This window comes from Chaetodon auriga, chromosome 19 (assembly GCF_051107435.1).
Source record: "Chaetodon auriga isolate fChaAug3 chromosome 19, fChaAug3.hap1, whole genome shotgun sequence".
NCBI lineage: Eukaryota > Metazoa > Chordata > Actinopteri > Chaetodontiformes > Chaetodontidae > Chaetodon > Chaetodon auriga.
Window position 1 is genome coordinate 15,836,034 of NC_135092.1, and position 13,342 is coordinate 15,849,375.

Below are 13,342 nucleotides of genomic sequence, written 5' to 3' on the forward strand. Positions count from 1 at the left end.
CCGTCTGAAACGCTCCATTTTAGCGCCTGTCTCTTTAAGAGCCCCCCTCTCGAACAGCCTAGTCTGCTCTGATTGGTCAGCTCTCACAGGCCAGAGCAGCAGTTCTCAGTGGATTGAGCATTTTGATACTTTCACAGTATTTATGTAGCATGTAGACCTGCTTTATGTTCAAAAAAAGATCTGGAAATCTCACTTTGTGCAACATGGGACATTTAACATGTGGCAGTCCATATGGAAAAAAGTCCCTGTGAAGAATTATTAAAACTAGAAATAGGCAAACATGCACTTTTCTAGTGACTATATGACACTCTATCTAATCAGTACAAGTAAAAATATAAGTGCTTATTAGGGTGACACCATGCTCAGTGACTGGGATGTAATGTCAATGTTTTTCTTATCTACTGGTAGTAATAATAATAATATAATAAAAATATAATAATTATTACAAATCGGACTATTTATGATGAATGTTTTGCATCTTCACCTGTTGCTAATGAATGTTGTCCTTGTTAGATTATGTCTCATCAAGTATTTACCTCTCTTGTATTGTTTATTTTACACCCTGACTGTATTGTTAATGTTATTAATATTTTAGGATGTCGCTGTGACACTGCACGCACAGAGAGCTGCAGACCACCAACTTTCCTCAGAGGAAAATATGTCTTCAGCCTTTGGTTTAAAGGGAGTAATAGTCCAGGCTGTAACGCCGGTATGTTATTATGATAAAGTATGTTGGCCTTGGCTATGTGCTGTACCCAGCTGTCCAGCAGCAGGCTCTACAGTGTGTGTTAAGAACGAAAGAGGAGACAGACATGCACTTACAAAGGTGCGTCCTTGCAGACAACTCCCCCAGCATCTTTCCTCTGAGAGACAGTTCTGCTCCATTAACGCCAAGACCACCGAATGCATCAACAGACTTTTCGCTGAACGATGTCCCATTTCCATTCGGCCAGCATCTTACCACCTGTGCTGTGGTATGTTGCTCTCTGCGCATCCATCTACAGCCGCAGCGCAGGTCTCATGTGTACACAAAAAGAAATAAACTGCCTTTACTCGGGTTAAACAATCCCTTCGTCCAGAAACAGGTTTACAGCTACCTTTCTTACGCGTGTAAACATGGACTCTGTGACACTTGAATCACAGTTTACAGAAAGATGAGTACTCCCAAGAAAACAGAGTGAGTCATTTAATTCGCCACTCTTCACCTCCGTTTCTTACTAATGAATCCTGCAGAGAGGCCTTGGACTTCCTCTCTTGTTATTGTCCATATACCTGTCAACTGCTGGTTCCTCGCAGACTCAAAGCGGTCGCTGACTCCTTGTTGTTGTTGTCCATCACGGACAATACCCCCGGGCACACCCTGTGCAGGAACAGGCGCTGCAACAACAACACAATGTTAGGGTTTTTTTTTTTTAATTTTTGCTTATTTCATTATTCATAATTTGCAAGTATGTAAAAAACCATGTAACAAACCTGCAGAATCACAATGACGTCCAAGAGCGTGCAACAAAGCAGCAGCTGGAGGACATGAGAACGGCCCACGTGGACAAGGTGGGCACGTGCGGGACCACCAGGACCTGCTGCACATCAGGCTGAAGCTGGGTGCAGAGAGTGCCACCTACAGGGAACCTCAGGAGGGGGAGGAGAAGACGCGCCGCGGAGGCTGAACAGGTGAGACGGTTTTAAGATACTAACGGGCAAAAAGCTAAATATTAGCAGTGAGTGCAGTCCAGGCCGACATGAGTTGAACAGCAGCCCTCAAACCATCTTGTTCTATTGCAGGTGTCTAAATGGCTCCAGGCTGCAGACAGCTGTCAGTCTAAAGTGCTGCTATTTTAGTTGTGAGTGAAGCTTTGGGATCGGTGTTGTGCAATAAGACATCAACAGAATTTAGAGCTGTTTGTGTGTCTCTGCTGCAGCAGCAGCAGCAGCAGCCACGGGAAACCACAGACACAGAGGGATTAACCCGAAACCAGAACCTGAATATTTAAAGAGTTTGTCTTATGATAACCACATTAAAGGATGATTATGGTGATGATGACCAAAACAATGAATTAATTCTACTAACAAGTGTTGTTAGTAGTAACCAAAGCCCGACGCAGCTCATCCCAAAAATGATCCAAAACACATCAATGAGCCACACTGTTTGCACTGGCTCAATATGGAAATGTGCATGTGGTTTATTTGTGCTACACTCACGAGCATGCACAGCACTGATCTGATCTAATAATCCCAGTAATTTATATGCATTTAAATGTATTTTGTATTATCACACCGTGGCCTCTTTAACGAATTCATTCTGACGTCCATCTTGGATTTTCAGATTACACTGTAAAAAAATATTTTCTACCCTCCGTATGAAATTAGACTTTTAATGTGGTAATTGTTTTGCTCCACAGCGATGCATGTGGAGTGTTTAATCACATGATTGGTATCTCACATACAGGCGAGCCAGCAGAGGCAGACGGGGAATATCATTTCCCTCAGGCAGAAAACGCTTAAATAACTATTTAAATATTTTGGTTTTTAGCGTTTTAGGGTTTTCATTTTAGATTTTTGACCCTCTTTCCTTTCACCTGAGTAACTTTTGATTTAAAACAACCGTGTCCATCTGCTATAGGAACCAGCTTGGCCTCATTCATTTGTGATGCGTCTTTAGTAGAAACAGACGTAACTGAGGGTGTGGAAGGTCTTTTCATGGGAACTGATGACAATAAGAAAAATATATAACAATGCCAGACAAAACTTACGCCCATCACCATCTTTCCTGCTATCGTTCAACACCCCGGTGTGGCTGTGGGTTCAGTGCCACTGAAGACGCCCACTGAGCAGTCCATAAGCTTTATGTAATAGAACTGACCGTCATACATGTATGTAAAAGGCCTCTTTAATAAAGCATTTGACTTTTAAATCATTTCACATATTCACGACGGTGGGAATATGCCTGACCTTATGCTACTGATATTTAGTGTAAAACACACATGCACTGTTGATGGAAAATAAGAGAACACTGTCATTTAATTTCCTGTATTTAAGGCCATAACAGTGATGGAGGAAAAAAGGTAAACCAAATATTCACGGCAGCGTTGACTGACACTTCCAACAACAGCGTCCGATCGTCGAACGCCTACACGAGAACATCTGACAACTCGGTGTCCACTCCTGACAGCTATTTCTCCAACAATATAAAATATGTGTTGCAACAAGGAAGCTGACTTTATCCTCATGAATAAAAAACGATGCACGGAGTTCACAGTTCCACAGATTTCAACCTCCGCCGCTGGAGCTGTCCGTTTGACGGGGAACAGGTGGTGAGAGGCGATGAAGGCTGAGGTTCACTTCCTCTTCCTCCTCTTCAGGGCCTTCCACTCTCCCTCCTGAGTGGCCAAACTGCCAAAGAGCTCCTTCACCTTCCTCTTCCTCTCGGCATCTCTGAAAACACAGAAGGAGCAAAAAGTTGGCGGCTTTTGCTGAGAACGGTTTCACGGAAACGCTTTGCTCTGACGCTGTGTGCCACCCCCACCTGTTCATGACCTCGTTGAGCTTCTCTCTGGCCAGGAAGCGCGAGTCCTTCCTGATCTCCCTCAGAGCGCCCTTGAACTCCTTCTTGTACTTGTGCTTCAGTCGCTCCTTCTCCTTCTCCTCTCTGGTGCTGCCGCGCTTCTTTCCATAGTCCAACCTGACAAACAGTAAAGACGCCAAAGACAGTTCAAACAAGTGCCAGAGCAGCACATTTCTCTCAGACTCTGGATGGAATTCATTTTACTTACACTTCAACGATCTTTGGTGTGAGCAGCTTCAGAGGAATAGGCTTCTTCTTCTCTAAAACCAGCCGACTGTGAGCGACGGGAGCGCTGCTGATGGTCTCCAGGATCTCACTGTGAAGCTCCTGCAACAAAACAACAGGCATCATCGTTACGGAGAAGCTGAAAACACCCTGACAGAGAGAGACCTCGCTGTCTGGCACCGACCTGTAAAAGCTCTGGTAGCGTTTGGGCTGACAGGTGTTTGGAAAGCAGCGTTCTGATTGGCTGGAAGATGCATGTGAAGGAAATGAGGTCTCTGTAGAGCAGGCAGCACCTCTTCACCAGGTCCAGGCAAGTCGACAGACACATCAACCTGCAGAGAAATGCACAAACATGGACGAACATCTTTGGATTAGAACAGCAGTATTTTTAATTTTAGCCTTTAACGAGCGGTGACTTCCTGAAACTGCTGCACTTCTTTGAAAACGTGGTATTTTGCTTAATTTTATGTACATTTCATATTCAGTGGCTTTATTTCATGCACCGTATGTATACATTATGCATTATTATTATTATTCATGTCTTTACTTTCATCTTTATTCTATCTTATTTTACTATTATCGAAAACTTTGCCACGATTGACTGAAGTCATTAGGATTCATCCTCTGGGGATCATGAATGTCTGTAACAGGACAACAGTCCATCTAATACTTGGACCGAAGTGGTGGCCTGATTAACGTCCCTACAGCCATGATGCCAGCATGGCTAAAAACATCCAGATGACAAAGGGAACAGTGAGTTTTGATGAGCGAGTCTTGCGTCAGCGGCCTGCACAGTCACACATATCAACCTGATCGGACGTAGTTCACAGCGAGACTGTCCAGTTTGCCACGTTCATTTTGCTGCACATGCATCCTTCATGCAGAATCCATGACAAGATCGTGTTGCTCTGAAGGCCAGAACATCATGAGATGGGTACAAATGGTTGAGACTTTAAAAGTGGAAACTGAGGCTCCTTCTCCTGTACCTGCATCAACAGTCTGCATGCATGTGTTCGTCTTTACACATTACCTGTGCTTCATCATGGTGGAGGTAATTAAACAGTGACGATTAGACCTTTCGTGCACAGCTGCTGGTGGCCACGTGTCACTGTGAGGCCCGAAGATATGCATAAACTTGACTACGACGGAGTGCTCAGGTGTGCGCTGCTGTTCCAGGAGACTGGACCGGATCAGACCTCCAGGCAAAGTCTTCCAAACATTATTTACTGATGAGGTTTTTGGGGTCCGTAACTATCTATATCAACTGAAATGAATCTGTTTTATCTTGTAATTCTTCAGCTTTAAAAATCTCCAGGATACAACGGATAAATGAATGTATGTGGTTCATGATTAAAGACAAAAAAATGCGGACTCATTTTTAATTTCTAATCTTCATAAACAATATTTAATAAATGCATGATTAAATTGGGGACGTTACGTTTATTCTTCGTGACTCACAGGTTTACTTCTCCCCTCTTTTACAAACATGACCACTAATGAAATTTCCAACATAACCGCGTTTGAGTCTGAGTCAGAGCGGCTTATGGCACGTTGTGAGCATTAATTTTAGTCGAGTACAAATAAAAATGTATATTCTCACAAACTGTGCGCACTCATGGTCGGCCGAAGCCTGTTTGCAAGCTTTGCAGCGTGCCCACACACCAGCTGCTGTGTGAAACCACGCTGGCGACTCATCAGAATCACACAAGCGGATGCATCAGCTCGGAGCCTCGCAGTCTGCACAGGTAAACACAGAATGACGGCTCGTCTTCGTCGTTCATACGCGCACGGCGGCGGTCATCGATGCGCGCCATCGTCACATGTTCGTTCTTTATGACAGTTTTTATGAAAAAGCCACTGTTCAAAGGAGAGCTCTCCGTTCCTCTGCTTTCGTTTTGTCTTCACAGTAAACGAGCTCGTCTCTCCTCTACATCTATAAACGTGGTTAATGAGTCTCACTTCATCTCTTCCCGTCTTGCCGTTTCATTTTTTGGTCATATTCTGGTCCAAGCTGAACATGAGGAGCCGTGTGAAGACAAAAGTGTTTCTCGCTCTTTATCTCCCTCCCTCTCTTCCCGCTGGGCCTATAATTGTCACCAGGCAAGTGTTCACTGCTGGTATTATCACATGCTGGTGTTACAGACTCAGTTCTAAAGGGCCAATTAAGCTATTGAGAGATCTGCTGCTTCTGAACGCCACGTCTCTGGCGGTCAGCTGTAAATACAGAGCTGTGCAGTACTTCTGGGGTCACCAGGTTTGGCTTAAATTCTGAAATCATCTTGGAAGAGTGAGACGGTAATAAAGAAATAACAGCGATGCTCCCGTCATCAAATCCTTCTGACAAGCCTGGATAGGTTCGCATATTTTAAGCCTTTCTCAAACCATTACTCACATCCCCACATTACATTCAAGGAGGCATTAGTCTAATCTTACCTCATGTCCATACAGGCTGTGAGGACATCGCTTCCTCACGTTTCTCAAGTGGAAGAGACGCAGGATGAAATCTACAGTCCTCATTCTGCTTCTCAAAGCATTTCTTTTTCGGTTCCCTGGACAGTGTCTGCTTGCTGAGCTGAAGTCGAGTTAAACTATCATTTACATTTTGAGTTATGACAGACTTGTGACCCTCTGAACACCAAGCAGGTTTTAGTCTTGTCACATTTCCACTCCAATATACGAGTCCTGCAAGTCTGTGGAAACAGCAGAATCATGGCTAAAAGCAGGGAGGGCTAAGCTAAACTAAGCTAAACTAAGCTAAGCATCTCCTGGCTTTAGCCTCCCTTCTAACGTAAAGATATTAGAGTGGTGTTGAGCTTCTGAATGAACGAGTGAATGAGCATCCATGTGAATCTCCTCCTACCTGTGGTGATCTCTGTCCAGGTCATTTTTGAGGTCCAGGTGTTGTGTTGATGACAGTGGAAGGCTTTTCTTGCTCCAGCTCTTGCAGGACTCAGAGTCCGACAGCACCAGCAGATCGCTCAGCTTCCCTGACGCCCTAAAGGGCGGCACCACAGTGTAGCCTGCAACACAAAGCCAAACTCTATCAGCTGGCACAAAAACAGGCAGGACAGACTTGTGGAAATCAGCTGTGAAACGTGAGCGTGCAGCTACCTAAAGACGTCTTGTCCTGCACGGCCAGGTGCAGCGTTCCAGACAGGAAGTTGACGAGCTCAGGCAGGAAGCGCTTTGAAAAAGAGACGTACTCCACTGCCAGACAGCACAGCACTAAGCCTGACGTCACGTCCTGTAACGACCTCACTGGACACTAAGGACGCACAAATCAAGGACAAAAACACACACAGGTGTAACTACGGCATCAGTGTTGAATTCATTCGTCCAGATAACCGTCACGTAAACACAGAGCGCTTCAGCTGCAGCTCTGGAAAGAAAACAACAGTGCAGCTTCATAAAGCTGTTGAGATCTGAACAACTTCTGATGTATAATTGAAAAACTGTTTGAGGTGCACACATGGAAAGAAAACACGCACAAAGACGAGATGACTAACGAGAGGATGAGCGCCGCATTCAAACAGAATGAGCGATGGTGAAAGCCCATCACAGGTCCCACAAACACACAAACCTGGCAGGCAAGAACAGTGGAAACCCCTCTAACAACACAGAGCATAACAAGCACGCCGCTGTGTGTACCTTGGAGAGAGCTTGGCTGATGTAAAGCAGCGCCGGAGTGGTAACAGGGTGTCTGAAGTCCGAGGTAGGAAACAGCAGTGCCGTCACCTTCAGGTAGACGAGCTTGAAACACAAACACAAACACACCGCAGTTGAATTTATGATTTAGAGAAGAAAGAACGAGCAACAATAATCTCATTTCATACCAAGATCAAGGGCATATTTTGTTTCTGGCAAAATGATCTCATACCATGTCTAGTGCAGGGAAAGCAACGTGCCCTTTGATCTCCAGCGCCTCCTCCACGCTATGACCAGCATCTCCCAGGATGCCCTGCATGGCCGTACAGGCTGCTTCCGGAAACATCTGGCACAAAGCGTACAACTCTCTGCAGAGACGAACAGAGCAGGAGTGAACAGACCACTTTCCAGGACTGAACGTTTGAATCGGGAGGCAAACGTGAGAGAGAAAGCTACTTTTTGAACTCACGGTATGAGTTTATCTACGGTGGTGAGTTCAGGCGGACTCCTGGTGGCCAGTTCTCCAACGTACTCCAACAGGAAGCCAAACAGTTTCTGAGACAAACACAGATCACATTCTCAGTTCACTGCATGCAACCTCAAACTGTCTGCAGAGACTGAAGTACCACAATGAACTACAGAGACTACTCCATGTTCGTACCTGCAGCTTCAGCTTGTTGCCTACAGCCAAACTGGGATGGTTGCATTTCTGGGTCCTGGCCACAATGAGGCGCTGGTTGTCGGGGGTGTGGCCCTGGAGCAAAGCTCTCAGGTCGCTGTAGCTCTCTGGAGCTGCGAGAGGGAGAAACACAGAATGTAAGTAAAACAGGCAACCATTAACTGATCAGCTGTTAAATGAATAATCACATATTTTGATAATTGATTAATCGGTTTTATTGATTCTAGGATTCCAGCTTCTTAAATGTGAATATTTTCTGGTTCTTCACTCCTCATTTTATAGATCAAACAGCTAATGACAATAATCGTCAGCTGCGGCCCTAAAAACAGATTACAGGTCAAAGTATCTTTCATTTTAAGGTCAGATTAAGGTCACGTGTTTCTGGTGTCGTTACCGGTGAATGTGTACGGGAGCTCTGCTTTCGCTGCCTCCTGCTGAGCCTTCATCTCTTCTTTAGTCAGAGTCTTTTTCGCTTTGTCACTGCTCTCTTCATCCTCCTGTTTTCTCTCCTCATCCTCACTTTCCTGCTCAGACTCCAGGTCTGAGTGACCATCTTCTTCTTCCTCTTCACTGCTGCCCTCCTGCTCTTCTTCTTCCTCTTCCTCCTCCTCCTCCTCCTCCTTATCATCCTCTTCCTCCTCCTCCTCTTCTTCTTCATCTTCACCCTCATCTTCCTCAGACTCCTCTCCAATGTTCCATTTTCCGTCCTGGACACACAAAAGAAATGCGAGTTAAACACATTCTGTATGAACACATAAATCAACAAAAATAATGAAGAATATTCCAGAAATGAACTCGTCTCTCTTACCTGGTAAGACAGAGTCTTCTTGTCCTCCTTGTCCAGGATGAAGCCATCATTGAGGTCATCAGCAGACATGTGGACCTGACTCTGTCCACTGTCCCCAGCTTCATCTCCCATCATCCTCCTCAGACGGTCAGCCTGGAGAGAGCACAATCAATCAGCTACCACACAGAGCATTAAGAAAAGTTATTTTTTTTAATAAAAACAAGAAGCTGTTTGTATTTGAGATAAAAACGTTCACTGTGAACATGCTGTACCTCGAGTTTCTGCAGCTTCTCCTTCGCCTCCCGGGCGAGCTCCTCCTGGGTTTTCATCTTCTCTGAGGGCTGAGCCTTCATCTCGAAGCCCAGCTCTCTGACCATCATGTCATACTCCTCCACCTGGAACGCACAGAGGAAGCAGAGGGAGAACAAAGAAACATCAGGCTCTGCCACCGACCAATGAAAGCACACGCTGGGCTGATCGTTGGTGCGACCTTACCTTGGGCTTCTCCTCCGGCGTGTTGTCACGTTCAGCTTTGGGCGTCTTCTTCACCATCAGAGCCTGGATGTTCTTCCACTCTTGATCCAGCTTCTCGGTCAGCTCCTGCGCCTCCTCCTTCTGCACCTGGCGCTCCCGCTGAAGACACACTAAGGAGTTAATCATCAAGCGGCTGGTAATATTTAGCTTTTCTATTATGACATTTTTTATTATAACAAATCCCACAAAAGGACCAAAACCAAAAATATGTGTCTGCACTTTACGACTTCCCCTGCCGGTCAGCAGAAAGAGGCCCATATGTTTCCACAGAGGACATAAATCTCAGACAAGCTATTGTTGTCGACTATTTTCAGCTGTGGATTTGGTGCACTGGTGAGTATTTACGGCTGCAGGACGTACTATGTGGTATTGCCTCAAAATAAACTACAATAGCCGTGTTAATAGCAATGAAGGAACATGTAATCCAGAGTGAGAGTGTGGCTCACTGGTGCGTTTGAATGGTTCTTTGGATGATGATCGAGCTCTGTTGCATTGAGGAATAAGCTACATCAGGCTTCAGCTACCTTGTCCTTTAACGACTAAACATAATTCCACATTTCGAGGCGACGGTTCACTTCAATCGAAAGGATCGTGTTGCTGGCTCACCTTCTCCTGCTTGGACTTCTGGATGAGCTCTTCAATGAGCTCCTGCCTGGATTTTGCCCTCTGGCTTCCGTCTTCCTCCTGCTGATCCCCTGAGGTTTTCTTTTTGAGGAGGCCCCCTCCTCCTCCTCCGAAGTGGGCGGCGGTCAGCTCAGCTGGATGAGAGAGAGCAGTGTCACTATTACGCACCAGCTCTGTCATCTGTAACGTGACTGATGAGGGCTGGGAATGATAAACCCCACCTAAAAAGCACGGGCACTGTGCTTCGATAATTTGAAGTTTATAACTTTTTCATTTCTTTTTTAGTTTTGTCATCTCGTAATTATTAATTACTGGAACACACACACAAAAAGAACAGCTGGTACTCAATATTTCTAACATAATTCACAAGCATTCAAAGATCGGGCAATGACAATAAAGGAGGAAGGAAAAAACTAACCGACTGACCGAGTTTCATGAGGCAACGAGGAAACCGGCTCAAGGTGCCACATCAGTTTAAAACAGACTACCTTTCTGTTCATTTGGTGTTTGGACACAAGTGATACTCACCTGATAAAAGCCCCTTTTCTTCTGATTCATCATCACTATTCACGATGTCATTGAACTTCTCCATCTCAGCCAGCGATTGGCCGTAATGGGTCAGCTCCTCCTCCTCGTTCAGGTTGTACACATCCTTCTTTTCGTGGACGCGCTAAGAGAGAAAGCAAAGTTTGTATCTTGCATGTCAGGGCCTGACGTCCGGTGTGTCCTTTCATTTAATACAAACATTACATCACTGACCTGTCTCTCCATCGCGAACCTCTGCAGGATTTTGTCTTCTGGTGCCATGTTGGTGTCATACTCTCCAAAGCGTCGGTCAATTAGTTTGTTGGACTTGTTCTTCAGTTTGTATTCCTTCAGCAGGGTTTCTTTTCTCTAGAGATCAACAACCAAGAAATTTGTATTTGTTTTCTGTTCACTCCCACTCACACACCCACTCACACACCCACACACACCCACACACACACACACACACACACACAGCGAAAAAACTCCAACACACTACAAAAACATTGATTCATTATTATTAGAGCAACAAATTTGTTCCCTTTGAGTTTAAGTCGAAGCTGCATCAGTGATCAGTGAATCTGATAAGCAGCAAAAATCTCACACGTATAAATATATACAGACAAAATAATAAATTACAAGTAAACCTAAAGCAGTAAACTATTCTGCTGTCATCCTCAGTCTGTCCTTACAAAGCTCTCAGTGTCTCCTGCAGAGCCTGTGAGCACCAGGCTTCACAGCACAGACAGTGTTACATGGATGAAGAGCTGTGACCCGTGGCTGCCAGATACAGTGTGACAGGAGGACAGTTTATCTATCTACGGCAAAATCTTTTACTCAGTGTCTGCCTTCCTTTGCTTTATTTTGACTGAACTGAAAAGATTTTTCACACGTTGACATTTTACACATCCAGTTGCAACTTGATTGTGTTCACAATCTCTTGAACAATCAAATATTTCACGCTGCTTCATGTATGAACTCTGGAAGTTGAAATAAAACTATGAAATATGTTACAAGTTCATCTAATCTCATGTGCTCCCGTGTATTAATAAGCTCTTTTTTTCACACTCACTGATACAGATCAGTCATCTGTCAAATAATCAGTGTTGACACACTGAGTAAGTTCATTCATGAAACACGACCTCATCCATAGAAACAGGGTCAATGTGGGACAGGCCAACATCAATAAACTGTCAAGAGTGATTTATACTAAAAACCTAAAACTGTGAATTTATTATATTATATAGCACTGAACAGCAGCTAAGATTTAAAGTGTCCATTAAGCTCGCAAAGTAAAAGTAAATCAAAACGAGGGTTTAAATTCAGTTACCTGTGGGACCCTTCATTTGTATGAAAAGCTCTCAACGCAGATAAAAGTTGTTGGTCCATTTAAGGATTTTGTAAATTGAAGGCAGCAGAATTGTTCTGGCTGTGTGCGTGAAGTTAGGATGGCGAAGGTCGAGCGTAACAGCGTGAAATGTTCTCTTACCTTATTAATGGCTTTGGATCGAGACACTCCAGGCAGACCCACATCATGCTTGGTTTTTCTCCCCAGAACATCAAATTTCTTCCTGTTGATTTTCACCTCAAAAGGGTTGTTTTTGATCTCAGTAGAGGTCTTGGTTTTGCGGACCTTGTCAGCAAGGCTCCTCTTCTTAGGTGCCTTCCCCATCTGTGACAGAGTAGTGGGATGATGAGCTACCATCACTGACTCTATTCATCAGGCATTTTAACACACCAAATGAATTACATGCGCACTGAATACGTTCTCTTTTTACTATATTACCTGGTGATTGGTTGGGTTTTGACTTTTTGTTGCTATAATGTTGCAAATATCCCACCTGGATCAGCTAAGTTGCGTCTCAGGTACTCTGGCTAACATAAGCTAACATTAGCTAACAGTTAGCTTCTAGAGTATTTTCAGGTCAACACTCATAATTATGTGTGACTGTAATGTACTCATCAAAGCAAACGTATGTAATGTAATGAAAACTACGATTACATGACAATAACTTTTAAAACTAGCTACTTTAAAGCCTGCTAGCTTCACTACGAGTCGTCAAGAGTTTGTAAACAAACTAACATTATCGCTGCGGCGGAGTTTACCTTTTAGTCGCGTTTAAGAGCCACAAGTTATTGATTCCAGGCTGAAGAAAGCATGAAAGAATAACGCTTTGTTAACGCTGATTCAATAAATAATACTTTAATCTTATACTATCCACGTTGTTTCACTGAGTTTCCATGTCCAGCGTGCAGCAGTCTGGGGTCAGAGTTCAAAACAAGAAGCAGACAAGAGCTACTTCCGGTGCGACTCTCCTCTACAGCGCCTCTAGCGGATGGACGCATTATGAAAAATTATTAAAAGCTTGACGTAATGCAGCACTTTTAAACAAAGTGCCTTACATGGCTGAACTTTTCACGAAGAATGCAAGTAAAATAAGACACTTAAAATATTACAAAACGAAAAGGAATAACATGCTATTTTTCTCTAACATGCTATAATCATGTTATTTATTATAAACCAAAACTACAACACATATAATTGTGAAATGAACCATTTTGTATAATGAGTACTTTTACTTTTGGTAGTTTAAGTATATTTTAATACTGATACTTCTGTGCTTAATTTAAGTAAGTATTGAATACAGGACCTTTACTTGGCAGCATAGTATTTCTACACTGTGATATTGCTACTTTTATTCAAGTTAAAGAGTATTTCCTCCACCTACTGGCATATTCATGTCAGTCCTGTGCATCTGCA

The 13,342-nt window shown here is 43.9% G+C and overlaps 1 protein-coding gene across 1 annotated transcript; it reads right to left on the reverse strand.

Annotated features, from left to right (window-relative positions):
* Nucleotides 1-2,869: 2,869 nt before the first annotated feature.
* Nucleotides 2,870-12,861, reverse strand: nop14 (NOP14 nucleolar protein homolog (yeast)). Its single transcript, XM_076758993.1, has 19 exons — nt 12,688-12,861; nt 12,071-12,253; nt 10,816-10,950; nt 10,585-10,726; nt 10,039-10,190; nt 9,394-9,531; nt 9,171-9,293; nt 8,920-9,051; nt 8,506-8,818; nt 8,094-8,224; nt 7,902-7,987; nt 7,665-7,800; nt 7,436-7,537; nt 6,899-7,052; nt 6,648-6,807; nt 3,972-4,119; nt 3,771-3,889; nt 3,524-3,679; nt 2,870-3,432 (listed from the first exon to the last, which is right to left on the reverse strand). The coding sequence occupies exons 2-19, from the start codon at nt 12,251-12,253 to the stop codon at nt 3,336-3,338; spliced, it is 2,607 nt and encodes an 868-aa protein (XP_076615108.1). The 5' UTR covers nt 12,688-12,861; the 3' UTR covers nt 2,870-3,335.
* Between the last annotated feature and the right edge of the window lie 481 nt (nt 12,862-13,342).